A 27,228-nucleotide genomic window follows, 5' to 3' on the forward strand; every position below is an offset into this window, starting at 1 on the left:
TCAACTGGAGCTGACTTCCATTCAAATAGATAAATACATTAATGAATTAATACCTTTAAAAAAAACAAGAAATAATGGTTTGATTGCTGACCAAGAGTTGTATGTATAATATACAGTATAATATTGTCCAAATAAGCTGAGAAGTATTTGTTTGTTTCATCATAAAAAAGAAAAGGACAGATTTATGATTGAAATTTGCGTGAAACTAATGATTGAAAATGTGAAAGTAGGTTTCCTGCTGATGTATTTTGAATTGCAGTGAAGTGATATGTAGTGACATACAAACGTAAACACACATTTGTACTGATGTTAAAGTAAAGTAAGAACTATCGTTAAAAGAAGAAAAGAATGGGCCAAAAATGTAGACACTGAAGAATGGAACTTCAAAATAAAGTGTCACATTATTATGAAAATCCAGTGTTGTTTTGCTGATTTATGTACTGAAGTGCAACAATCCATATTTCATATTTGACTAATGGTATATTTGTAAAATATTAGTATAGAAAATGATTTTAGATTGAGATTTAGGTGTTTTTTGGGGTGCTTACCTTTGCAAATAGGGGATATGTCAATAACAAAAGTATTCCTGAATAATGCTGTGAACCTATTGGATGACCCTAGTCATGTGATAACGGTAACCCGGAACCACACAAGTTTTTTAACCAGTCACAACCATTCATTCGCCCTAGCTTGTCGCGCATACTGACAGGTAGCTACGTCTAATAATTTGTCTAATTTGTGACAATATTCAAAATGCATTTTCAATATTGATTTCTAGAATAGTAACACTTAAAATGTCTGTCTACCCTGTGGAGTTATTCGTAGCCTAACGTATGTGTCATCACTTTTAATGTGTTTAAGATAAGTGTCTTCGCCACCGGCACCTAGCTAGCTGTAGCTGCTAACACCGCTACACAGCAGCTTCACACATCAGCCAGCGTTATTATTACGGAAGCTAACTGTTGTGAGCTTTGATTATTAGCATACCTCACTTCCTTGGATCAGGATAGACACTTTACCTTTTGACAGTTGTCAGGTCAACCAAATTGGTGACAGTTAGCCGCATTGAGGGTAATGTAGCGATTTAGCTAACCCACAACAGGGCGTTGGTTTTAGATTAAAAACGGTAACCACCAAAACGTTTTGATATCACGGTTTGTGCTTTATATTTTTACAAGGTGGAGTTGTTATCTCAGACAGTTGAATTCCCCCCTCTTCCCCTCCCAGTATGGCTGCAGACTCGATGGAGATTGACGACTCTCTTTACAGGTAAGTCTATTTGCATTCTCTCCCTTAGTAAACCCCTTAGATTTCAGATACAGATGTTTCAACACAGAGAATAGCAACACTTTGCTTTATGCCAGAGGTTTTCTGTTTTTTATTTTTTTTTAGCCAAGGTCAGGTTCCCTAAACGATAGATAATATACTGCTCTCTCTCATGTATGTCCAATGGGAAAGAAATTACTAACACTTGATGATAATAATACTATTTACACTTCTATTACTATTTACATTGTATTAGGAATACATTATATCATGCATTTAAAATGTTTGCAACATCCCAACACAGGTTTCATATAAAACAATGCAATCAATCAATTCAATGATTGGCAATAAACAATGTTTCTAAACAGCATTTTAAAATTAATCAAGAGATAAAAGTGCTATTTTGAATTGCTCTTCAATCCACCTCTTGGTCTCTCTTATCACTTGTCCTCACTTCCTCTTCCTTCCTTTCTCTCTGTCCAGCCGCCAGCGCTATGTGCTAGGAGACAGTGCTATGCACCAGATGGCCCAGTCCTCCGTCTTTCTCAGTGGAATGGGTGGACTGGGAATTGAAATAGGTATGCTTAATGTCAAAGTATTGCAGCAGAAAGATATTCAATGCCCAAGTATTCATATTACCTACATCGCCAATTGTGGTTTGACACTTAGCAATTTCACTTTTCGTTTTACAGCTAAGAATATTGTCCTGGCTGGTGTGAAGGTATTATGGTTTTCCAATACTACAACACTAACAATACTATATTTTTTTTTTCAACATTCAGTGTCTTGAGAAATCTTTTTTTCTTGTGGCATTATCTTTTTCTTTATTCTGTGCACAGGCTGTCACCCTTCATGACACAAAGCAGTGTGAGACATTGGATCTGGGCTCCAACTTCTTTATCCACAAAGAGGATGTGTTGAGCCAGAGGAGAAGGTACAACACAGCACGACGTTGGACTCTTAATCTTAACCTCTCAATTTGCTCACAATCTCAAATAGCTTATACATACTTTTCCTAGGTCCCTCATCCATATTCCAACTCTTCTATTTATCTGACTTTTTTTTTCACATTTATATGTACCCTCTTTACTTTTCTACCACAGAGTGGAAGCAGTGTGCCCTCGGGTGGCGGAGTTGAACCCTTATGTCCATGTCGACACATGTTCCTCTGCTTTGGACGACAACACAGATCTTAGCTTCCTTGGGAAGTATCAGGTAAGATATTTGTGTTTAAAGTCTTTATATTGTAGTCTTTTTCTGTTCTTTTAAAAAAGGTCCAAAATGTCCAAATATACTTCTTGCTTTGTCAGATATCAAATTAAGAAAAAGCAGGCAGTTTTGTTTGTGTCGGTTGACTGAACTACCTAAGAATGTTTCATTGTCATTTATTTTTTAGACTGCAGATAACCTGATTAAAACCGTTTTCTGCTCTGCCTCCTCTTTCAGTGTGTTATTCTCACCGAAGCCAGATTGAGCCTACAGAAGAGAGTCAATGAGTTTTGCCACTCACATAGACCCCCTATCAGAGTAAGTCTATAGCCACATAGTGGTTATCCATAGAGCGTTCGCTAAACCATGTCCTGCACATGGGGAACACACACACTCAAATATTAACCCGACCGTTTGCATGTATTGTTTCCAGTTCATCAGCTGTGATGCATACGGCATCTGTGTGCGGGTGTTTTGTGATTTTGGAGATGAGTTTGAGGTGTCAGATCCCACAGGAGAGGAGCCCAAGGAGATTTTCATCCAAAGTGTCACAAAGGTACTCTATCCATCTTCGTTCTATTACACTCTTTTTGTATGGAATGTGATAATGAGTTCCATCCTTCGTTCGAGGACGATAATAGATATTTTGAACTATGAGCCCAAAATGACTGTCTGCTCAAAATAAAATTTGATCTCATTTTATTTTGGACCCTTCAGGACAATCCTGGGGTGGTAACCTGCATGGACAACCAACCCCACGGGATACAGACAGGCCAGAGTGTTGTGTTCAGAGAGGTCCACGGCATGGTGGAGCTCAACGGCATCGCGAGGCCGGTTTCAGGTATTAATTCTACAATGACAATATAAAGTTCAGTATATTTGATGTTTTAACTGTAAGATGATTATAACCACAGATCAACATATTCAGAATATGGTTTGGGTTTATATTTATAATCGACAAGGTGAAAACAAATGTGCTGCTCTTCATAGTGTACTCTATCACTCTTGAATAAGTGTAGATTCTGTTTAATCATTGTTGTTAGAAGTTACAAAATAGTACATTAACCCAACTATTTCTGTCTTTTGCTTATTTTTCACTTTGTGTGTGTGTGTGTGTGTGTGTGTGTGTGTGTGTGTGTGTGTGTGTGTGTGTGTGTGTGTGTGTGTGTGTGTGTGTGTGTGTGTGTGTGTGTGTGTGTGTGTGTGTGTGTGTGTGTGTGTGTGTGTGTTGTTTGAATGTGTGTGTGGTGTTAGTCCTTTCCCCTCACAGTTTTTCAATAGGGGACACATCCCAGCTGCAACCATATGCACATGGGGGTTTCTTTGTTCTGGTGAAAACCCCCAAGACATACAGATTTGTAAGTTTTACAACAAAAATATAAATACAATTCTAAATCAACACCTTTTGTCTGTATGTCCCTTAATGTGTCCACTCTGGTGTTTCAGGAGACAATGGAGAAGCAGTTGCTTGATCCTCAGGTCATGACTCCAGACTTCAGTAAACCAGAGGTGAGCGCTTGAAGCTGGTTCTCACCACACAGCAAGATCCTCATTAACTGTGCAACATCAGCTACAGAGCAGGCTTAGTTTGGATTTGATTATAGCCTCTAACCAATGAGCTTTCAGAATAATACAGCCACCATAACCTCCAACCAAGGAGCAGACTAATGGAAGCAATATTTTTCCAGTTTGTGTCACTTAAGTTGTGTTATTCTTTTGTTCTGTCCGTTTCTGGTAATGTTTCTGTGATGCCAGATATCCACATTTTTACCTTGTTATGTGATTTTTACAGCTATTACAAACCTTTTTATTTATTTTTCGTTTAGTAAAGCGGTTTTCTCACAGTCCTTGTCTTTTTAAATCTACCCATCAGGCCCCACTACAGATCCATGCTGCCATGTATGCTCTGGACATCTTTCAGGAGCAGTACAGTAGACTTCCCAACACTGGGTAAACAAAATATTTCTCTGCTTTTCATTGTGGACTTTGTATCTGCTGCTTTACTTTCTGTACTGTCCCTTGGGATGTTGTGTGTAAAGTTGTTGAATTGTGACCGGTTGTGTGAGCAGGTTTTCTTTCATGCCATCAGGTGCTTACAGGATGCTGAGGTTTTACTGAAGCTAACTGAGGAAGTGAATGAAACTCTCGATAACAAAGTGAGTGCTTGTCTCTTTCGTCATGCTTTGATTTTCTTGAACCTGCAGAGATGCTCATATCTCCTCTGTGAAAACCGAATGCATGCTCTCTCTTCCTGTTTGGTTCCAGGCTTCTATTAATAGCGAGTTGGTACGCTTTCTGTCGAGAACAGCGAGGGGAACTCTTCCTCCGTTAGCTGCAGCTGTGGGAGGTCTAGCCAGCCAAGAAGTTCTTAAGGCCATCACAGGAAAGTTTGCACCCCTGCAGCAATGGGTAGGTTAAACTGTAGGCCCCCTTTACAGAAGTGAAACAGGGCTAATAAATTCAATAGCTCAATATACCCCTTACAACACAGCATATGAAACCATTCATTTGAAAGGGTGTGTGAATGTCATGTCTTTCTGTTTCTCTCTTAAGTTTTATCTTGATGCCATCGAAGTTGTCAGGCCACTTCAGTCTGTTTCTGCTGAGGAGTTTTTACCAAAGGGCGATCGTTATGATGGATTACGAGCTTGCATCGGTGAATCAATGTGTCTAGAGCTGCACAAGCTCAGGGTCTTCATGGTGAGGATTCTGCAGTGCATGCAATATCTCTTTTTATATTGACTTGTGTTCTAATGAACACTACACTGTCGTCTCCTTCAGGTGGGCTGTGGTGCCATTGGCTGTGAAATGCTGAAAAACTTCGCCCTGCTTGGGGTGGGATTGGCCAACAGCTCGGGGGAGGTGGGTGTTTCTGCGTTTCCTCTACTCTGTGTGAATGTATTTTTTATGAATTGTAATATTTTAACTTCATGTATTAAGCCAGGCTTTGAACTCCATATCTGTCAATTCTCAGGTGTGCATCACAGACCCAGACCTTATAGAAAAGTCCAACCTCAATCGGCAATTTCTCTTCAGACCACATCATATACAGGTAATTCAATATTTACTCACCTTTACCTCACCTTTGCAATATGTGAAATTGCTTCTCTACTTCTATGCAGCTGTATTATGTAGAAAAATGGGTAATTATTGAATCAGACAGGAATACGATTATACTAAAGTTATGGAATTACAGTCAGAGTGAAGGAGACACTCAATCCGAATTTACCACATGCACCAAATAGAAACAATCTCGCCTTTCTTATGTCATCCCCTGTCTCAGAAACCGAAGAGTACCACGGCAGCAGAAGCCACTCAAGAGATCAACCCAGACCTGCAGGTGGATGCTCACCTCAACAAGGTGTGTCCTGCTACTGAGAGCGTCTACAATGACATCTTCTACTCCCGCCTGAACGTAGTGGTCACCGCGCTGGACAACGTGGAGGCTCGGAGATATGTAGACAGGTAGGTGCAGATATTTGAGTGACATCATCAATGCTAACAAATATTCAGTTGTTTGGCTAGCAACTAATATTGGATTTCTGCATACATTGCTTTTTCAGCCGCTGTTTATCCAATCAGAGACCTCTCCTAGACTCTGGCACCATGGGAACTAAAGGACACACTGAAATCATTGTGCCAAATTTGACAGAGTCCTACAACAGCCATGTGAGTGTGTATGGGAGTGTGTATGTGTTGCATTACCTACTAATATTTGTGTTTTGACTCACTCCAATATCAGACATGATTCATAGACGCAAATGTCTGTGCACACAAGCGTTTTAGCTAAAACCTAAAACACATATTACAAGACCATTAACATACACTGATAAGTGTTTAATTATTCAAAAGTGTTGGTTGGGGCCCTGCCAGGCTAAAGCGTAATCCTGGGGTTGTTCAACAAAAAAGGTCAGCAACATTTTCAAAGGTCTGTGTTTCAGAGGTTTAAAAATATCAGAGCGGTGTGGATGCTAGGTGTTAACGCTTTAAAAATGAAACCTATAAATGCAGATGAAGTCTTTACAATGTTCCTTAAATGTTTTCCTTTGCTCCCCAGAGGGACCCCCCAGAAGAGGAGATCCCATTCTGCACTCTCAAGTCTTTCCCTTCTGTCATAGAGCACACCATTCAGTGGGCCAGAGACAAGGTCAGTCCGCTTAAAACCCAACAAGTAATGATTATCATTTTTGAAACTGTGCTGTCCTAATTACAGAAAATGTCTCCCTTGTTTTTGTTTAGTTTGAGAACTTGTTTGTCCACAAGCCCTCCATGTACAACTCATTTTGGCAGACCCACTCCTCGGCTGAAGTGGTGCTTCAGGTAAGACTTTTATGCCATAAGTGTTGCTCTGACTTACCATAAGAAACATTAGTGTTGATCTTGGCCAGCAATGTAATGTTTGCTTTGAAAATATTGTGTGTTTATTTCTTTAGAAGATGCAGATGGGAGAAAGTCTGGAGGGGGCCTTCCAGGTCGTTAAACTGCTGAGCAAACGGCCTAGCCAGTGGGACCAGTGCATTGTTAATGCCCGTCTGAAGTTCGAAAAGTATTTCAAGAGAAAGGTAACGAGTCTCTTCCTTAAAATACAGATACATTTGATTGACTTTGTGTATATATCGGTAAACTGCACAATAGGATCAGCATGTGATTACATCTTACTGATTTTGTTTTTATGTAGGCCCTACAGCTGTTGCACTCCTTCCCGTTGGACACAAGGTTAAAAGATGGAAGTAAGTTTCTCTCAAGCCATTGTATAATATTTAATTTACCAACATGTTATTTGCATGAAAACAGTATAAATGATCCCCGTTTTTTTTTAATCTTAGGTCTGTTTTGGCAGTCCCCAAAAAGACCTCCAGCACCTTTTGATTTTGACTTGAAAGACTCTTTGTGAGTATGCTCTAATGTTACAGGTTAAGCCTTTCTTGTAGTGGATGTTTCATATCTGAGCTTTCCAAATCCTCCTCCTTCCCCATTAGGCACTTCACCTTCATTGTCAGCACTGCCCGGCTCTTCGCAGGGATTTATAACATCCCTTACTCAGAAGCGGTAGGTCGTATACACTCACACATTTACTCTCACACACACACACACACACACACACACACACACACACACACGTACTGACTAAACTTTTTATTCTTTTTCTTTCAGGATCTCTCTGAAGAGGCGGTGACCAGGATTCTCTCAGAAGTCAAGATTCCCGAGTACAGGCCTTCAGAGAAAGTACGTTTCTCCATTAATATGTTTTTTTTTTAATTCTGTCCGAGCATAAAATACCCTAATCTAGTGATTGTGGTTCTTCCAGAGTATAGAGACAGATGAGACGGCGAAGAAGCCTGACTCAATGAAGATGCCTCTAAGCAGTGAGGAGGAGAGGGAGGCCATCGCACAGCTGGAGCAGGCCATTGCTACGGACAACGTCACAGCAGGTTCACAATTAAAGAAATAATAATATCATGATGAGATTTTAATGTGTATGTTGGATTGGTGTTCAGTGTGAATAGTTAGGGAACAGGCTCTCTATTTTCCAGTTCTAGTAAGTGGACATGCCTATATTACAGTCCCTGTAACACCACCTCTAACAGCTGATGATGTGTGTGCTTCCAGAGAGGCTACAGGTGAGTCCGCTGCAGTTTGAAAAGGACGATGACCGCAACGGCCATGTGGACTTTGTCACATCAGCCTCTGCCCTAAGAGCCAGGATGTACTCCATCGAGCCGGCGGACAGACTCAAGACCAAACGCATCGCTGGCAAGATCATCCCCGCTATCGCCACAGCAACAGCTGCTGTGGCTGGACTGGTGAGAAACGTTTTAAATGTTGCCATATTGATGGTTTAACTGGGTGCCATTGTTTTAAAACGCCTATATTAAAAACGGTTATTTGTGAAATAATAAAACAAAAAAACGTGACACAATACTGTAGGATATAAGGTACATATGGATATATATAAGATGTATAATAGATGTTAGGGCCAGATGGCTAACCCTAACCCATAAAGCAGGGGAGGAGTTAAAGTACCAGCGGGTTCTTGTTCACAAGTGTGGGCAAAATCTTTGGTAGTTGTTACTGGAAAATGGAAAATGCCAATACAATAGACTGAAATACGTTTTTCCCGTCCTGACTACCTTGTGTAGCGTGTTGCCACTTTAACCGGGCCGTGGATCAGCGGTAGAGTCACCGTAAATAGATGCTGATAAGTGTTGTTTAATTGTCGAAGAGAAATCCATTGTTCAATATCAATATATTTGCTTTATTATGTTGATGTATTCAGGTGGCGCTTGAGTTGATCAAGGTGGTTGGAGGCTATGAATTTGAGTCCTTCAAAAACTGTTTCTTTAACCTGGCTATCCCTGTAATGGTGCTCACTGAGCCTGCCCCTCTGAAACAGGCACTCATCAGGTAAACGCACAGTGTCTCTCAAACTGAGTCAAATTGATTCACCTTCAACTTTTTATTCCTAGCATGATGGGACGTGTGTTTTGACCATTCACTGAAAACGTATATTACACCACACAACTATCATTGAATAAAATCGCAGCTATATTGTGCCAAATTTCACAATAATAGTGTCATAGTGTAATGAGAGCTGTATGCTGTCTTTCCCAGGGACAACATTTACTTCTCCATTTGGGACTGTTGGACTATCTTCGGTCATGAGGACTTCACTCTCTCTGAGTTCATGAATGCAGTCAGGGTGAGACACCATTTACTTGTCAACTAATCCTATTCGTTGATTATTAGTAATTCAGATGCAGTGACCACATAATGGTATTTTCTCATTGCTGCGCTGTGTTCAAGGATTTTGTTGTTTTGTTTCAGGAAAAGTATGGAATTGAGCCCACTATGGTCGTCCATGGTGTGAAGATGCTCTATGTGCCTGTGATGCCTGGACACTCAAAGAGACTCAAACTTACGTAAGTGTATCCCCCATTTTTTTATTGATAGTCCGGTCCTTTTACTAATCCTCTTCCAAAGCAAGTCTGTCTGTTGGACACTTAGGATTTCTGTCATGTATGACTTGACAACTGCACCACTTTGTGGAATTTTGCTTGTGTATCTGTATCGATGCAGGTTTCCTTGACAAACCCATCAACACGCTTAACCCTGCCTTTCCCTCTGTTCAGGATGCAGAAGTTGATCAAGCCATCAGTGGACCGTCGCTACGTTGACCTCACCGTGTCATTTGCTCCAGAGGCGGACGGAGACGACGACCTCCCTGGCCCTCCTGTCAGGTACTTCTTCAGCCGCAATGGACAGACACCCTGACACCTTCCTGGATGCCGTCTTCAAACCTCTTGTGTCCTTACTTCCCTTATTTCATGTAAATTCTTGTACCCTAATAACCTGGGCCATGGCCAAGAGCTTTCCCTCATGATGTTCTCTGACAAGGGCAAAGCTCCTGGCCCAACACCAGCCCCCTGTACGTAATGGAGGAAGAAAGTGCCAGTCCTGGAGCCAGATTTTCTTGCCCCAGATCTAGCCCACACAAGGCTGCTTGAGTAGCACTTAACTGTACCTGTGTACATATTTTCTCTGTTCTGTTTTCTACTCTGGTGAAATGCACAGCTCTGCCTGTGTGGATGCCTTAATTGATTAATGACATTTTTCTGTTTGTCGCAGTGAGTCTGACTAAAAACTATGTTTACAGAAACCTGCATACTCCCCATTTGTCTCATTTCGGTTTTAAGTCTGAAAGTCCCTAAAGCTGGTGTTGATTGGACTGTAGGGGCAGTGACTTTGTAGTTGGTAGGCATCAGTTCTTCTTCCTCAGTCCTTTCATTGGCTAGAAATTCATAATTGATGTCCAATTACCAGGTGCAAAAGGTCAGAGAACAGTAAAGCCACCAAAGAGACTGATTATCATTGTGTCTGCAGATGGTTGTTCTCTCTATGATCACCTTGACTGCCTCATTAAAACACACGTATATCACAGGGGATGGGCATTACAGAGCAACACACAGGTGGCATCTTACCATGCTTTATCAGAGGATGTGTCACTGCTATTGACAAGTGCCAACTATTCAGAAAAGCAGCAGTTTTATTGAATCGCTCCTCAATCAGTTGATGTGCATCAAATAATGCACCAGATGTGTGTTGAGCTTTACTTTAATGTAAAACCACCCACTCACTGTAGCTGCTAGTCTAACCTATCATGATAAATACTTAGGTAACAACTGCATTGGCATATTGAAACATTGGCAATTTGGTTAAACAGTATGTTCTTCATTAGATTAAAAGTATGAGTTCAATGGCTGTCACACACAGAAATACATTATTTTTGACTGACATGAAACATCTGTTCAACCATCCAAGATTACACACCTACTGTTTTAGAACACCTTTTTTTGGCAAAGAAACACACGTCTGTTCAAATCTGTGCTGTTAAAATTGTATGCATAACTGCATTTGTTTGTGGATGTCTGTCCATGACATGTATTTATTTACTTGTTACTAATTGCTGTCACTTTTGTGTCAAACTGAGCCTGTGTTGATGAGCTCCGTGGAGTCATGATTCACTGGTAAATTGTGCATCAACAATGTCAATAAAGGGGTATAAAAAGTGAATCGTACTTCTATTATTTAGGTAATAGAATGGCGATCCTGCTTTGGCAATACAATGTAGCTTTGAATGGAAATGTTAATTGAAACAATATTTGGTCTTGAGGACCTTCAGGCGCTCTGGAAGGAAGTTCCAAGACACAAAAAGATTCTTTGGCCACGTTTATTTTTCTCCCCATAACCAGAGGTTCAGAATTTCACATTACACAGGAAATGTCATATCATATCGACAACATTTCATGTGCAGTGAATGTCATAAGTGTAAACAGAACAATGTCAACATGTGACAATGATGTATGTTCCTGTGACAGACAACTCAACCAATGGTCCAATAAAATATGCGATTTCAGGACGTCCACAAGACTAAAGCTGCTGTGTGTCTTTTTGTTAATATGTAACAGTAGATATGAAACAATTACTTTTTCGCAGAAAATAAATCTTCAACTACTTATTTTTATTTGAAGTGTTTCAATCATCTGTTTTGAAGTAGTGAAAATAAGGCAAAACTGACTTTAGTTCCAGCTTCACACAGAATATGGAATGTATATTAGATACAGGCTATTTGTTGAATATAATAATACATTCATACACTTCAGCTAAACAGCTCTGGGAAGAAGTTCTGTTCCTTTGTTAAAAATTGACATTTCATAAAGTGAACAATTCACCAAAAAAAAACAATTGGCACATTACTCGTTCATGAAAATAACTGTTGCAGCACCAAGATTTCATGTATTGCATTAAATAGAATATCATCTTGCATAACATCTCATGTCAAGTGTTGGGATGTCAGTAAATACAATTCCATACTCGAAATATAATTGGTAACTGTACACTGGTGGAAGAATATAAATACATTCAATAGTTCATTTAGAGCTCATATGCATGTTATCTTGCATTTCATTTTTAACTTAGCGATTAAAAATACAGATCTTTGTACAAAGGATAGACATATATTATAGAACCTTAAACAAAATGTATTTTTTGTTGGCAACACATATTCATTATATATCTAGGTCCTGCAAGTTGCCCCAGCTGGGTCCCACCTTGACTTTGGCCTTCATCTTTACGTACAGTTTTACCGCTGACTCCATCTCCCTCTTCACTATATGAGCAACCTGACAGAAATACAAAGAATGATGTACATTTATGGGCTTTTCCAGTTTCTCTCTCCTAGAATTCGACGGAAAAATATAGTCTACATTATTCAAAACTCACAAATTGTTATCTCCCATCACAGGTCAATAATTTACTGCAAACATACTTTAGTTTTCACTGTAAATTGATTATTTCAATTCCAAGGGATCATATTACGGCTCTGTATTTTCTTTTGTGAAATGAGACTTATCAGTGCATGCATACAACTGTAACTAACAACATGTTAAACTAATATAAAATACGTAACACATACTACTGATGATTTGACAATCCAAATATTACTGTTCATACCTGTATGAGGTCTTCCTCTGTGGTTTCATAAATGAGCTCATCATGCAGCTGCAATACAAAGTATGCTCCTCTGAGTTGAGACGTTCGCCACCTGTGATTATTGCTGGCTGTATAACAGACATCATATAACATGGTTAGGCTGCAGACTTCGTAAGATCTATTGTTGTCTATTATGGTGTATACATAATGAGAGTCACCTGAGTGTGTGTGCTGGTGAGAGAGGGGAGCTGCGGGATATGTTTTTCGTAGTTGTTTCTGGATGTTCACGGTGGCAAGTTTCACAATGTCTGCTGCTGAACCCTGCACCGTTGTGTTTACTGCCTGACGCTCTGCCTGAAGAGACAGGGATGTTATGTAGTAAATTAAATATTCCCACTTTCACATTCATCAACATTGCCCAGCTAATAAAGAAAGTACGTCAAGTTCTGAAGAAGAACATGCTTACATGCCCTCTGGAGTGCGTATTGGCGTCAGTGATCGCAGGTAGGTACCTCCTGCGGCCCATCAGAGTCTGAACATAGCCGTTTTTAATACAGTTCTTCACAGTTTCCCTCAGAAAAGCATTGATCCCTGAAACATAAAACATGGATAATTAATTTATGTTCCCTGTTCTTCTGTTGTTCTAATGATTATACCCTCAAAAATAATAAAATGCACAACAATTTTCTAATAAGGAAAACTCAGCAGCAGTATATACCTTTGTATCGAGCCTTAAAACTCTCTATGTAGCAGGCCGCGTCATTCTCCTCCACTCCCATTTGCTCCCCCAAAGACTTAGCTCCCATCCCATAGATAATGCCATAGCAAATCTGCAAAGAAAACACCAGTTAGAATGCATGCGGGCTCATGTGACCATCTCTCTCCGCCTAGCTGTACCTGTTTTGCCTGTTGTCGGAGGTTGTCGTTCACAGACTCGGGGTCAATGCTTTTCCACTCAGCAGCGATGCAGCGAAACACGTCTGCTCCTCCATTCAGCACCTGGCAATGCACACGGTTAATTTATTTTAAGTGTTTATTGATGTTTGTTATATGATTTTTCCTTGCGTTTTACAGACTTGCAGTAGGCGTTGATCCTTAGAGAGGTGAGCCAACACTCTCAACTCCAGCTGAGAATAATCAGCTGCCAATATCATCCCACCTACACCACAGTACACAGAGAGACACAGCTGGTAGAACACTCTGAGACAAAGATGCAGAAAGGTGACACAAAGCAACTTTATTATACTAACCTGAAAAGGGTACGAAGGCATGCCTCATGCTGACAGAGAAGGCCAGGCCTTGTTCTGCACGGCCAGCTGCAGCTGAGACCACCGCAGAGCGTCTTTTCTTTCTGTATCAAAACAGTATGGGCGTTAGTCGGACAAAAGTATTTACCTTAATGTTTCCCTCGTCAACTTTGGTGATTACTCGTGGAATTTCAAACAATTCCTAACCACATACATAATGTTTTTACTTTAAATACCTTAAGTCTGGCTTTATTAATTGGTAAATATTTTATTTAACTATTAAACCCTATCTCAAACAAACATAGCAAAGGGAGACTTGCGTTGCAGTGTTATAGCTGTATTATAAGTCCTAGTTTTTTGCAGACATTTCCATAAGACACCAGTGGAAGATTGTGGAATTATAAAAACAAATAAAGGTGTTTAGATGACTCAAATCCAGGCGGATCAGCACACATCAGATATAAACTGAATATCGATTTATTGATGTTCACTTACCCTGTTTTGGTGTTTAAGTGGCGGCCGTCTTGTGAAGGTGGGCTCTCCCCCACCACCGTGGGCATGAAAATCTCAAAGTCTTTGGGGACATTCTGTATGTTGGGCTCAGTAAAGCTCACTCTACCTGAAAACAGAAGGAACTTGGTCACTGCACACTGTAGATGTACTTCAAATAAAAACTGTATCCAACAAGAGTATTAAATTACCAAAGACATTAAGGTGTGTCCACACACAGGTGCATGTAATGTATTTGTGTGTGTGTGTGTGTGTGTGTGTGTGTGTGTGTGTATTACCTGTGGCTGTGTGTGTCTGGGCGATGGGATATATTCTGTCCATGGCCAGTGTGGTGTGGTACTGCTTCTCCCGCTGCAGGGGGAACACCACTTTGGTCAGGGCGTTAGTGATCCGCCTCCACTCCAGGATCACACCAGGCAACGGGTGCAGAGGGCGAAGCTTCTCCAGAACATCCTACCAACAATTACAATTCGGTTCAAACAACGTGGCACGTTATTTCACAAATATAACCTTATGTTCACACAGCAGAGACAGTGTAATAAGTTATCGGTGTCACCTTGGTGGTGCTGAACTGCTTTCCAAGTCGTACTCTGCCGCAGCCTCGTCTGGTGTAGCCAAGAGTCTTCTTACCTTTGGTTCCACCTACATCACCGTTTGGAGGCAGGTGTAGCTCTAAAAACAACACCTAGAGTACACATGCTTGTGAGGACACATACGTTTGGATATGGGAAGTTTTACTCTGCTGTATTATGCTGGGACAATCTTCAGACCTGTGCTATGTCGTCGATGCTGGTGAGGGAGAAGCTGTGTCCGGCCAGGTTGTAAGCCTGGGACTCCAGCGCTGAGAGTTTGGCCTGCATCACATGCTTCTGTCTTTCACACTCTTCAACACTGAAGCCCACTCCATTCAATTCTAACAGAGCCAAAGACACCTGCGAGGGCATCTCAATGCTTCTGAATAAGTCTGTCAAGCGCATTTAAAAACATTAGAAAAGGTTAAATCACTTATATCTTATACACTTATATCTATACTCTTTAATATCAATTTATGAATGTCCAGTTAGAGTGTTTACTCTTCATACCAAGCATGCCGTCTTTCTCTAGCCCGTCAGTCAGATGGTTCATGACTGCGTGTACGAGCACGCTCTTGGTTGCTGCCCTAACACGAGGACAGTGTGCATGCGGGTGTCCAAGTCCATCCAGCAGAGGTAACTCTTCAGGACAGTAGACCGTCACCATGTTGGGTAGAGTCCTCTCCTCACTGCCAGGGTCCAACAGCCAGCAGGCAACCTGTGGCAGACGATCAAAACAGTGTCACTTTGAAAAAGTGTCCGAAACACATTTCATAACAGAAAAGTGTGGATTATGTACAGCTATTGAACAAATTAAGAGACCACTGCAGCATTATCAGTTCCTCTGGTTTTATTATTTATGGGTATGCCTTTGAATTAAAATCTTTTTTATAACTACTGACTACATTTACCTGTGTTGTAATTCAACAGACACTGGAATGGCTGCTATACATGTAGAGATAAAGATTTGAGAAAAATCAGGAGTAGTCTCTTAATTTTTTTAACACCATTCAATTAATTCTGATGGCAAACCTTTTTTTATAGAAAGAAATGAGATTATCCCAGTGAACATTGGTACAGTGACACTTTAAATACTCATCAAAAGAGTCAAAAAAGTCAGAAATGTACAAGAATGTCAGTGAGAGGTATTAAATGAAATCACATTTAGCATGATTTCCCTCACCTTGGGATCTTCATAGTTGCCCTCCAAGCTGATGCCACAACTCATGACGAGCATCTTGTACACCTGGATGATGTCAAACGTGACGACCACACCTCCTGTTGGAGCTGTAGGCGGCCTGCTCAGACAGGCCTTCACCTGCTGTAGCCTTTCACTTACTGGCAAATCATCATCCAGTGGAGGGGGGGCCAGACTGGCGCTCAAACCTGAGGGGTAAAATACAGGCTGAAGAAACATTTCTGGCGTGAACCTGCGCATTGCATGCATCAGAATCAAGTTTATTGCCAGGTACGTTTAAACATACAAGGAATTTGCTTTAGTGTCTGGTGGTGCAAACATACATAATCTAAGAAAATACGTTGTATGTATGTGTGTGTCTAATACCTTTGCTCTGCTCTTGCTGCAGAGACATGTAGTAGGCATCTCTTGCCCCCCAGCAGACAGACAGTCCTATCAACACCAGTCCATCACTGTCTTTTACTGGAAACCCATCATCCCTGTGGAGCTTCTGGTTAGCTGCTGATGCTGCACAGACAACACAAACATGGATGAGCACTGCATTCTGCATGGGCTTTGCTTATAATGTCACAAATGCAAGGGAGATTAGATATATAATATATATTATTAGTTACCTCTCTTGTGTTTCCCTCCTATTTCCTCCTCAGTTTGCTTACTCAGCTCCCTCTTTTCATAGGCCAAAGCCAGAGAGTACCGCTCCTTTGTTTTCCACTCATTGATGAACGCGTTGAAGAGGCGCCTGTCACTTGCAACGTCTACAATGGAGAAGGCCCCTGAGTTGCTAGAACCGAGAAATGTGTCCTGGGACAGCTGAAGTGTGAAACCATCATCAGTCACAGGGGATTCAGCATCAGAGGGGAGCTTCAACCGGGGGGGTGAGGAAGCATGACCTCCGGGAGGGCTGAGGTTCTGGTCACTGTGTACCAAGAGTTTTGTTTTTGACCTTGAGCGTGTAACAGTGTTTGTTCTCTTTCCCCTCTGGTGTTCCTGGCTGCGATCTGATGTAGAATTAGGCTGTTTAGTGTCAGCTACTGATAGATTTTTACTGTGTCCTGGACCAGATGTAGGACATTTTGTGATCAATTGTTTTCGTGACAGCCGAATTGAGGGAGTCGACTGTTTGAGTGGCTGAGCGATGAGAGGTGACTGCACAGATGAGGTCGTCAGTTTTACTCTCGGTGTGACAGGTGGAGTTTCCTGAGTTGGCGGAATAAGATCACCGGCAGAGTCTGGTCTCTCTGTTACATTTTCACTGTCACGTCTTGATGGTTGTTCCTCCCAAGAATCACTCTCAGCAACAACAACGTGCGCGACTACTTTTCTCTCCACCTGTATCGAGGTTTGAGGGGGCTGTAGAACTTCTGCTGTGTTTGCACCATGTTTGATTGTATGGGTGGCCAGGTGGCCTGCTGTAGTGTTTTGCCAGGGCTGGTCAGACATACTAGGCCAGCGGTCAAAGATGTCTTGCAAACCAGGGCTGCAGTAAAAAGAGCTTTCAGGTGCATTTTGGACTTCTGGGTGTTTTAAAACTGCATTATCCAACAATACAGTATTCCTTTCAACTCTCTTTACTTGTGTCTTTCCATGCATACCATTATCACCCTTTTCATTCACCGTTTCCTGTCTCTTGCCTGGTTTATTGTCATCCTGTGCATAACTATGCTGTTGATTTGTGTGTTTATGGCCTTGATTATTACTGCCGTTTTCCTTGTCATGCTCATTTTGATTTGTGGTAGTTGTAGTAGAGGGTTGCGGCTGTATCTGACTGAGTTTGGGTTGGGATTCTGACAGCTGAACATTGTCTGCATTGGGTTGCTGAGCTTTTTGACGAGTGGCCCCTTGAGCTCTCTCTGTGTGTTTGAGCAAGCTCTGCCTCTCCAGAAAGCGTTCGCCCACCAGCAGCGAGTCGCCCCACTCTGACAGGTTGAAGGATGACTCGCCCCATTGGACCGCTTCCTGATTTTCAGCCTGCTGATTTGCGAGAAGCTCACTGCGTCTTCGCTCCTGGATCGAAGGAAGAGGGTCTATGATCTCCTGGCCCACAGGCTCCTCTTCGTCTGATTCGTCGAGACCAGCCAGCAGAGAGCTGTCGTACAGGCTGTCAAACAGAAAGCTACTGCTCCTGTTAACACTCTCAGAGGAAGCCTTCATAACTTCATTATCTCCACCTGGACCAGGGGAATTCTGTAAAAACAATATTTACATTTTTTTAAGCCACTTGAACGTGTGTTTATAATGAGAAAATAACAGCTGACTATAGATACTCACCTGGTTGCTGGAGTTAAGGATGAGCTCCATTTGACTATCTGTGATGGAAACATTGAATCTGGGATATGTATCTTCAGCGGCTTCAAGATTTCCCTCATTTTTGTCCTGATCCATTTTTACAGCTGCATTTACCACACCCTCTATCTTCTCTGTTTCTACTGTTTGACTCATACCTCTGTCATTCTCATCTCTCTGTTGGCATGCCGGTTGAACAATCATTCTTTCTGTCTGAGTATCCAATTCAAAGCTGTCACCGAAACTCTCCTCTCCTCTTTTAACATCTCCCTCTTCAGCTCTTGTGTCTCCTGCGTACAGCTCAGGAGATGAAAATGTATCTACCTCTCCTCTGTACATCCTTCTTCGCTTGGCCTCAGGAGAGAATAAGGGAACAGACGCAGGAGAGAGAATAAGGGGATTGTCTAACATATCTGCATCTGAAGGGGAAAAAACACCAGGAGGGGTTTTCTCCAAGGGGTCAAGAGTACTAACTGCTGTGGTCGCCTGGCCTGCAGGCGCTGAGGGTATTGAGTGTGATATCTCTACAGGTGCTATGTTATTTTGTAGGTTTTTTTCCGTTTGTATAGAGTTGAGGACTTTGCTTAAGGCTCTCGAGTGCTTCAGTCTACATGGGTGCACAGGTGAGGCAGCAAGGCCTGTGGCACCATCTCTCTCTGATGTCCTTACAGGTACGATGTGTTGTTCTTCTACTCGGGATACTGGAGCTCTAAACCGAGGGGGAGGCATTGGGGAGGGAGTGGGCTGAGGACGTGGCATTGGTAGAGGCAGGGGGCTGGATACGATGTCAGCTAATTCCTGTGTCAGGCTCCTTTCAGGAACAGGACGGTTTGCCTGACGAGTCTCTGGTATGATTGAGACAATCTCTTTACTCCTCTCTCCTTCTTTTGGCTCTGATTTGTTTTGCTCTCCCCCGCCTTGCTTTGGCCTTGTGTGCTCTTGCCTTTCTCTCTCCTCTTGACCTTCCGATTCATTTGCTGTTAATATGTTTTCATTTGTCTCTCATCTTTTGTACCTTCACTTCTTTCCACTTGCACTCCATTAATCGTCTTGGTTTCGGGCTCTGTCCTGTTTAATTGTCTGTGCTCCTCTGGTTTTTTGTTTAGGCCTACTACCCTGTCTTGGAGCTTTGACCCCTGCTCTCCGTTGGCTGTTTCTTTATCTTCCTCCATTTTCCTTTCAGACATCCCATTCTCACGTTTGTTTTTCTCCTCATTCTCCTCTACATTTCTTTCAATATCTCTACTTTTACTTTTCTCAATCTTCTTTCCTTGCTGGGGATTTTTTTTTTTGTCAATCTGTGCTTCATGTGAGCTCAAATTTGATGCAGTTGAGGTGTCCGAGTCATCAGGGCTGTATTCGGCAGGAGCCCCAGGAGGAAGTGTTGTCGGGTCCCACTGAACTCCTAAGTGGGCCAGGTCTTCCTGAAGGAGGAGCCTCGCTTCGGACACAATCTCAATGGCGGCCTCTTGTTCCGTCAGGGCCCGACTACCGGTGACCCAGACGCAGCGGAGGCTCCGTCTCTCTGCTGCCTCCACCTCACTCTCATCCACTGCACGCTTAGAGCTTAGGAACAAAGACAGACCGTGAAAAAAATGGCTTTTCATATGGGGTCATGTTTCAGACAGATTAAAGCTGTTTGCTTATGCTACTGTTGCACATACTTTATGCAAGCTTAGGGCTTAAGAGGAGTGATGTGCCTGCTTCAATCGCCTTGACCTTTTCAAAATAAAGGTGTATTTTTAAAGTAGTGTTGTCAAGAGTAAAGCCTGTACAACACAAACATATCGAAATACTTGCCTGACTTAATGTCTTTACTATTCAACAGAGATGAAAAAGTGAGTTCATTAAAAAAAGATCAAAGAAATACCAGCATTTGTAACTTTCCATTTGATAAACACATTTAAATGTGGAACATGGAGTAGGTTTTAGTTATTCCGTGTGATAATGTTCAGTTTTTAAATAATATGCATGTAAATGTTAATGGAAAACACATGCAAACAAACACACACCTACCTCTTAAATGGGATAGCATTCCTCAAAGCTTTCTCAACATCAGCTACAGTAGCCCTGGCTAGTTCAGCAACAGTACAGAGGCCTTGTGCGTACAGTGCTCTGGCTCTTGTGGCATTCAGGAGAGAAACCCTGACAAGGTCGACCAGCTCCCTCTGGACTCCAAAGCTAAGCCTGGTCTGGAACTGGGACAACAGCAGCTCCATGTTGTGCCAGCCCAGACGCTTGCAGAAAATTGTAACCATACCTGAAGGGATGGCAATGAGGTGGAGTGTTTCAGTGTATGAGTCATTGAAATACTAATGTAGCTTTGTGGTTCAGATTTTCTTTGAGTTTGCATTGATCATTGACAATAATTGACTCACACCCAAACAAAGTTTTCCCAAGCCACATTCAAAAACGCAACATCTGACTCTGTAATACACTAGGATCTCCTAAACCCTCTCACAGTAACTTGATGCAAGAATCATGGGCACTTTACGTGGCTCTGAAGGAAGAATATAGGTGCTGAAAGACCAGCTAATGGAATTAAGTCTATGCTGTATATATCCGTCAGTTTAAAGTGCTCCTGCTTCTTGCATCAAGTTAATGCCCTCCCTTTTTAATGTAAAGTTGTGTGTATAATTCAGAGTCGGCATATGCTACATGTCCGCTGTTGGAGATGCTCAGCATTACTCTTGAGCATGTACCTGCATATGTAGAAGCAGACTGCTGGAGAGACTGTAACTGCCCACGATTGCAGTTGTATTTGGAAGCCACTGTTCCCAAAGGCACCTCATTCACCAGCTCCTGTAGCACAATGGTGGTGAAAAACCTGCAAAGAGTTCAATAACGTTTTAGTTCAAATACAGAAAACCATGGGACTTTTGCCTATACCATGATATAAAATGTGTTTATTATTTTACACAAGTGCATTACCGTTTATGTATGGCCATCTGTCTACGCTGCTTCTCTGTCTTGGCGACAAGTTTGCCTGTGACAGATCTTGCGAGGAAGCCTTCCTGGATGCCCACCAGCTCTGCTACTCTCTTCATCGATGACGGGAGTAATTCCCACAGACATAAGAACTGGTACCAATCTATGGTAGTCCACTCTGCATACAATGGGGTGATCTGAGGGGAATTAGGACATAGAACTTGAAATACTGTGCATTTGAGAAGGGGATTTTTTTGGGTTGGTTTAAGATTAAGTTACTATAAGGAATATATGCCAGAGGGTTTAGGGATGATAGGTAGAGAATAAGGTTGACAAAAACAATATCTGTGCATGTGTACCAGATACAGAATGTGCAAGTCATTTTCCAGTACGAAGCCCTTCATAGCCCGCTGGAGATCTGCAAATATTCCCAGAGCCTCAGGAGGGGAGAGGGAGGAGGAGAGGGTGGCAGCACCTAGTTGGGTCGGACAGTACCGCTCCTCTAGGTATGGCAAAGACATCAGGAGAGGCATAGTATATTCATTTGAAAAGTGGTTAAGCTTTTACTCTGGTGTTACACTTTGTACACATATTCCAATCTGAAGAATGAAGGACACCTTAATTTCAATTTGTTGCTAAAAGTCTACTTTCATTGTATGTTCAGATATCAAGTACCTTGTCCGTCCTTCTGGATACTGATGAATTCGTTCTCCATCAGCCAGTCAACAGAGGCCTCAATAGCGCCTTTGTTAGTCTCTTCATTTGATTCTTTTTTGCCACCACATTTTATGCTGGCAGCCAGAAGTGAGCACAAAGCATATGACCTCACATCCTGTGGCGTGCTGGCGACACCTCCGACAATGATCTGCAAGTTTGGTTGGTTCAATTTTTACATTTATAGAGGTTAACTAAATTGACTGTATATTAACGGTCTCCATAGGATGAGACACGTTTTATTTAAGAAGTATTTGTTCTGATCTAATTACAACCTATAAATAATTTCATAGGATGCCAAGTCCATTTAGATGTCAGCCATACCTCCAGGATGGCTCTCAGCATGCTGGTGGTGACGCCCTCTCCCTCTCTTCTCACCAGGCAGCTGCTGATTGGCTGAAGAGTACCCGTAAGGAGACTTATTCCTTTCTGACGCTCTACCTCCTTACACACCAGCACACTCTCGCCTAAAATAAGAAGAATAAAATGATGTGAGGCCAAAAAAGAGTTCTGTTTTAATTCACTTATATATCAATATTATGACTGAATGTTGTTGTCTCATTTTGTTTCTCTCTGTCCCTTTGTTCTTCTTTACCTATAGTGTCTACTCCTTTTCTCCCTGCTCGTCCGGCCATCTGTTTGTACGTGAGCGGGTCCAACAAGTGTCCATTGAAGGTAGGGGTTCGAATGATGACCCTGCGAGCTGGGAGATTAACCCCTGACGAGAGGGTAGAGGTGGCAGCCAGGACTCTGACCGTGCACTGTCGAAAAGCACCCTCCAACACATCGCGCTCATCGAAAGTCAAACCTAAAGAGACACACTTTTAATTAGTTATATATTCAGAAAATAGAACCATTCATTTTGAAGTTTGTTGTGGTTAGTAAGAAGTTGTGTGAGTGGTTTTACCAGCGTGGTGGAAGGCCACCCCCCATGGCACAGTTTGATGGAGGATGGGGTCTAAACCAGCCGGAGTTCTTCTTAGCTGGGCTACAACATCCACTAATCCATCACGATCCAGACGCACTGCCTGAGGCTCTGCTTCGCCCTGACAATCTGAAAGGATGAGACCAGAAGCAAGATTTTATACACAAACAATATTTAGAACTTGACCTCAATTTAAAATATAGAAATTTCAAAATGTATTTTATTATTTTGTACCAGCATTTCTGATGTTGTAGAATGCTCTGGCGATGCTGTCCGCCAATTTCTCACACCAGTTCTTCGAGGGACAGAACAGCAACACAGAGCGGCCCTCTCTCACAGTCTCATAGCACAAGCTCACTATGTGGTCATCATCGCCCTTTATGAATCACATTACACACAGTGCATGATTATATTACTGGTCAGAAAAGTAGGCATCATTCATGATAACACTCACATTGGATGATATCTGAACTACACTCTCAGTTACCTTAACGTGGAGTAAAGGAGTAAACTGCCGGACCACAGAGAGGCTCTTGTCATAGATGTTGCAGCCCACCTTGAAATGCTCCAGTAGGGGCACGGGTCTGTAGTCGGTCTGGTAAAGCTGTGCACCCAACCAGCTGGCAAGGAGCGAGAGGTTTGGCAAGGTGGCGCTCATACCTATGATCTGTACACCCTCAAAAAGAGATCTGCAGACAGAGAGGTACAGGTTGAAAGCAGAGGAACTTTCATTTTTAAACATTGGAGCTGTTAAACAAGACAAATGTAGACAAAATAAAGTTTAAAAACCCAGTGGTGTTCTGCTTCTGTGAAATGTAGCGGATTTTGGTTAAGAGCAGTTCCAGTAGGTATCCTCGTCCAGAATCTCCGACCATATGCAACTCATCCACCACAACCATACCTTATAGTATAGAAAAACACACGTTTCAAATGCATACTCTTAAGAAAACCCATAGTTATTACTGGTCTGTTACCTAGTAGACCCATATTGTCCTCTTCAATGAGTCTGTTAATGAGGGAATTGGCTTTTTCTATGGTGCAAACAGCCACATCCAGTTTTGCGAACCCTCCAGCAGGCGAGGTGCTGCCCATATATCCCTCCACACGAACTCCTGCCTCTTCAAAAACACTCTATGGGGACACAGATAAAAGTCTGTTCGATGGAGATAAATACACATTTGGACAACACAATTCCCTTAATAACATGCATGTAGTTTTCTTTCCATCTCTTCGTCACCTGAAGGTAGTGCATCTTCTCTTTGGCCACAGACACAAATGGAAGAATGAAGAGAGCTTTCCTTTTAGTCTCTAATACACGCTTCAACATCAGCAGCTCTGCGACCAGAGTTTTTCCAGCGCTGGTGGGGGCTGAAAAAGAAGAAATATAGAGCTGAAAATGACTGGCAACGGGAATCACTTTGTAGAGAGAGGTTCCGTTTCTTACCAGAGTATACCAGGTTTCCTCCCTGCAGCACCTGTCCAACAGTGAGGCACTGAGCCTGCCATTCGAACATGCGAGTCACTCCGTGTTTCTGGTAGCGCTCCAGGACAGGTTTTGGTAAGCCCCAACTGCATAAAAGCAGCTTCTCAGCTTGTCCCGCGGGAGCACACAAAGCAATGCCTACAGAAGAAGTTAAAAAAACGTCCTTTACATGTAGTATTTAATCAGACGTCTTTAGTACTGTGACACATTGTGTTTTTAGGAGAGCAAATTGGATTTTATATGGGAAAGATACATCTTATTTCAGAGTGAAGGTTGAGACTGCGGAGATGTCTTTGGTTGTGAATGGGGTATTGAGTTCTGACTGTTAGTGTTTAAAAGTAGCAGTAAGTTAATTCTTTACATGTCCATTTTTTGAGTTTTTGGCAGGTGAAGTTGACGGCCCCTCAAGTGCACTAGTAGCCGCTATGTCCTGGCTCTTTTTGTCTTGACACACTGTGCTATATTAATTATTGTCCTTTTTGTATCAACTATACCTTTAGGAACTATTTAAGTGTTCTGCTCATTTAGCTAATTCCAACATTGAATATTGAACCAATGACAAAATGTTATTTCAACGCCCCAAGAGGTGGTCCCCGTCCCTTATATAGAAACTGTGTGCCAAACACAGCGATTGGCAGTCAGCTTAATAGTTTAATCCAGCCAAAATCAACAACACAGAGAAACAGAAACAAATATGAACCCTAAAAAATGGTTTTAGGAGTGCACACCACCTGGCGGAGGTAAAGTGTCACTCAAAGTAGTGAGGTCTAAGCCACTGGGGATGGTGAGCACAGATGCAGAGTGATCCTGTAATGACTGCTGGAGTTTGGCTTTCTTCATGGCAGCTGCGAGGTGGGAGGGGCTGAACAAGATGTAGTCCCTGGAGACATCCGGTGGTGGATCAGCATTCATATTCGACCCATTTTTGTCGTTGCTACCAGGAGAGTTTTTTCTTCTGTGAGTGAGTGTCTGCCTACTGAAACACACAAAGTAAGACAATCATTTGTCAACAGAAAAGGAAAGAGCTGGATAATTGAAACTAAAGACAAAATGGAAGTTAAAACTCACTTTGTGGAGCTGCCTACTTGCCGACTGTTTTTTATTTCTTGACCGGAAAGCCCATTGATGCAGGCAGAAGCTGGGGGTGGCTTGGTATTGTCTGGGCCCCTCTGTCTATGCTCCGCTTCCTCAGAGTCCTCGCTGAACAGAAGCCGCTGTGCAAGATTTTTGCAGTCAGCTCTCCATCCTGGTCTATTAGATTCAACACCACGCTCACACACTCTTTCCTTGGTGCTGGGGGCTCTGTGGGGTAAGATAGTACCTGTGGAATTAGGTGCTCTGTCAGCCCATAAAGGGGCCAATGCAGCTGATGATGCTGCCTCTTCCTGTGCATTTCTGTTTACTGTTGTTGGACATGCAGCGGTAACAGCAGGCTTCACGGGGTCTACAGCATCCAACACCTGCAGCATCTCTTCATCTAAAGCCAAAGTGGATTCCCCAAGTGGAAACCCTGCTCCTCTATCCTACATTGGAAAACGATAATAATACATGTATATTGTAATTTATGTTGATGTTTAAAAGAATAGGAGATGACAATTAAAGTAGGAGAAATATTACCAAGCTGTCACACTCACCGTGTGACTGTCTCTGCTAGTGTTTGTTTTGCTGGATTGGTAATGGGTTTTCTGCAACAGTGTGTCTCCGTCTGGTGGCTCATCAGGAGCCTGGAAACTGTGCTCAATTTTAAAAAATGCTCAGCACATAACACACAAGACCGATGTTTATTCATAAAGATTGCAAGATGCCTTTAGGCAACAGGTCTGATCTGGTTCAAACGCTTCTTAATAATCCAACACTATTTAATTTAAGTCAAACTGGATTTGAACGTACCTTTTCTTTTTGATTTGGTGCTGCCCCATGTAGCTTTTCTTTTTCAGCGAAGGATCTGATTTGCTCATACTGAAGAAGAGCTGCAGTTTTTAACGAACGAGTTAATAGTTGGACGTTCAATAACATGACATCAGTAGACTCTAGACACGACAATGTTATAAACAATATGTAGCAATGTGTATCATAAGTAAGGAAGTGGTCAATCAAAAACAAGTGAAGCCAAATCATTAATTATTTATGTTGCTAAGTGTAAACAAGTCGTGCAACGCTAAACAAATGTCAAGTCAAAAAGTCCGCGGGAGAGTCTCCCCGGTGCTCTACAAAAATAGTCCGACGGGATAAATGTTTGAATGGCAAAGGTTCCAATGCGCTCTGAGACTGCTACAAAAGGATAATTACACGGTCCTTCGAATACATGTTTGAGGATAAATATTTGTTTAAATGAAAGGGTGGTAAACTTTGTCTTAATTCGGTGTCTTCTTACTTGTATGAATTATATATTTTGTGTTATACCTTTAAAGGGGAAAAAAAGAAACGGGCAAAAGCTTTACCGTTATGGAAATAATAATTTGTTAAATAGATTGGCTTTAATAAAAATGTATGGATATATTTGCATTTCTTTAACTGAGTAAACTGTGCATGTCTGATATGGCGATAAGGCAGGTAATAAAAAAGAAATACAATTTAAATATGGATGGACTATAAAATGCTTATACAACTAAAGTGTGTGTTCAGTAGATCTTTTGTTTATAAATAAAGTGAATCAATTGTCTAAACTAAACTGCATTGATAAATAACATTTATGCATTCTCAGTTGTAGCTGCATTGCTAAACAGTTTATGAATTGTCAGCACATTGATAAATGGAGATTAGGAATTGTCATTAGCTAACTGCATTGATAAATATTTGTAGGCCTATGTAAAATTATCAACAGTAAGCTGCATTGATATACTGTGCATGAATTGTCAGTAGACATTGTTAAACAGTGCATGAATTGTCAGTAGTAACTGCAT

General features: G+C 41.8%; 2 protein-coding genes across 3 annotated transcripts; one reads left to right on the top strand and one right to left on the bottom strand.

Annotated features, from left to right (window-relative positions):
- Window positions 1-663: 663 nt before the first annotated feature.
- uba6 (ubiquitin like modifier activating enzyme 6) lies at window positions 664-11,408 on the top strand. 2 transcript variants are annotated; one of them, XM_063884773.1, is made up of 32 exons: window positions 664-709; window positions 1,179-1,269; window positions 1,750-1,844; window positions 1,959-1,987; window positions 2,106-2,200; window positions 2,370-2,481; window positions 2,713-2,793; window positions 2,909-3,031; window positions 3,193-3,316; window positions 3,730-3,833; window positions 3,922-3,984; window positions 4,349-4,425; window positions 4,565-4,631; window positions 4,741-4,884; window positions 5,029-5,175; window positions 5,257-5,337; window positions 5,450-5,527; window positions 5,759-5,940; window positions 6,039-6,144; window positions 6,533-6,622; window positions 6,715-6,795; window positions 6,909-7,037; window positions 7,154-7,205; window positions 7,302-7,365; window positions 7,455-7,524; window positions 7,630-7,701; window positions 7,784-7,907; window positions 8,086-8,279; window positions 8,753-8,880; window positions 9,088-9,175; window positions 9,301-9,395; window positions 9,606-11,408. In XM_063884773.1, exons 2-32 carry the CDS (start codon window positions 1,229-1,231, stop codon window positions 9,745-9,747), a joined length of 3,078 nt encoding a protein of 1,025 aa, XP_063740843.1. In that variant the 5' UTR covers window positions 664-709; window positions 1,179-1,228; the 3' UTR covers window positions 9,748-11,408. The 2 variants fall into 2 exon arrangements, with proteins under 2 accessions (XP_063740843.1, XP_063740844.1); XM_063884774.1 differs by lacking the exon at window positions 664-709 and adding an exon at window positions 1,053-1,071.
- polq (polymerase (DNA directed), theta) lies at window positions 11,124-26,514 on the bottom strand. Its single transcript, XM_063884772.1, is given in 35 exon segments — window positions 11,124-12,155; window positions 12,487-12,593; window positions 12,684-12,819; window positions 12,932-13,056; window positions 13,184-13,295; window positions 13,363-13,464; window positions 13,542-13,624; window positions 13,716-13,816; window positions 14,208-14,331; window positions 14,501-14,675; window positions 14,779-14,907; window positions 14,993-15,186; window positions 15,305-15,512; window positions 15,978-16,180; window positions 16,359-16,499; window positions 16,607-19,279; window positions 19,282-19,841; window positions 20,292-20,535; window positions 20,978-21,102; window positions 21,207-21,400; window positions 21,563-21,705; window positions 21,879-22,068; window positions 22,242-22,384; window positions 22,513-22,725; window positions 22,825-22,971; window positions 23,077-23,218; window positions 23,330-23,531; window positions 23,632-23,743; window positions 23,817-23,973; window positions 24,080-24,210; window positions 24,287-24,463; window positions 25,057-25,301; window positions 25,394-25,848; window positions 25,960-26,056; window positions 26,216-26,514. Coding segments are annotated over 35 exon segments (8,472 nt in total). The 5' UTR covers window positions 26,284-26,514; the 3' UTR covers window positions 11,124-12,041.
- Window positions 26,515-27,228: the final 714 nt, after the last annotated feature.

This window comes from Eleginops maclovinus, chromosome 5 (assembly GCF_036324505.1).
Source record: "Eleginops maclovinus isolate JMC-PN-2008 ecotype Puerto Natales chromosome 5, JC_Emac_rtc_rv5, whole genome shotgun sequence".
In the NCBI taxonomy this organism is placed as follows: domain Eukaryota; kingdom Metazoa; phylum Chordata; class Actinopteri; order Perciformes; family Eleginopidae; genus Eleginops; species Eleginops maclovinus.

What these genes read in the sequence shown, in the direction of transcription:
- uba6 (XM_063884773.1), top strand. Translation starts at nt 1,229, where the DNA reads ATGGCTGCAGACTCGATGGAGATTGACGACTCTCTTTACAG. An exon ending in CACATAGACCCCCTATCAGA is followed by an intron (nt 2,794 to 2,908) that starts GTAAGTCTATAG and finishes TATTGTTTCCAG; the next exon opens with TTCATCAGCTGTGATGCATA. An exon ending in AGTACAGGCCTTCAGAGAAA is followed by an intron (nt 7,702 to 7,783) that starts GTACGTTTCTCC and finishes TGGTTCTTCCAG; the next exon opens with AGTATAGAGACAGATGAGAC.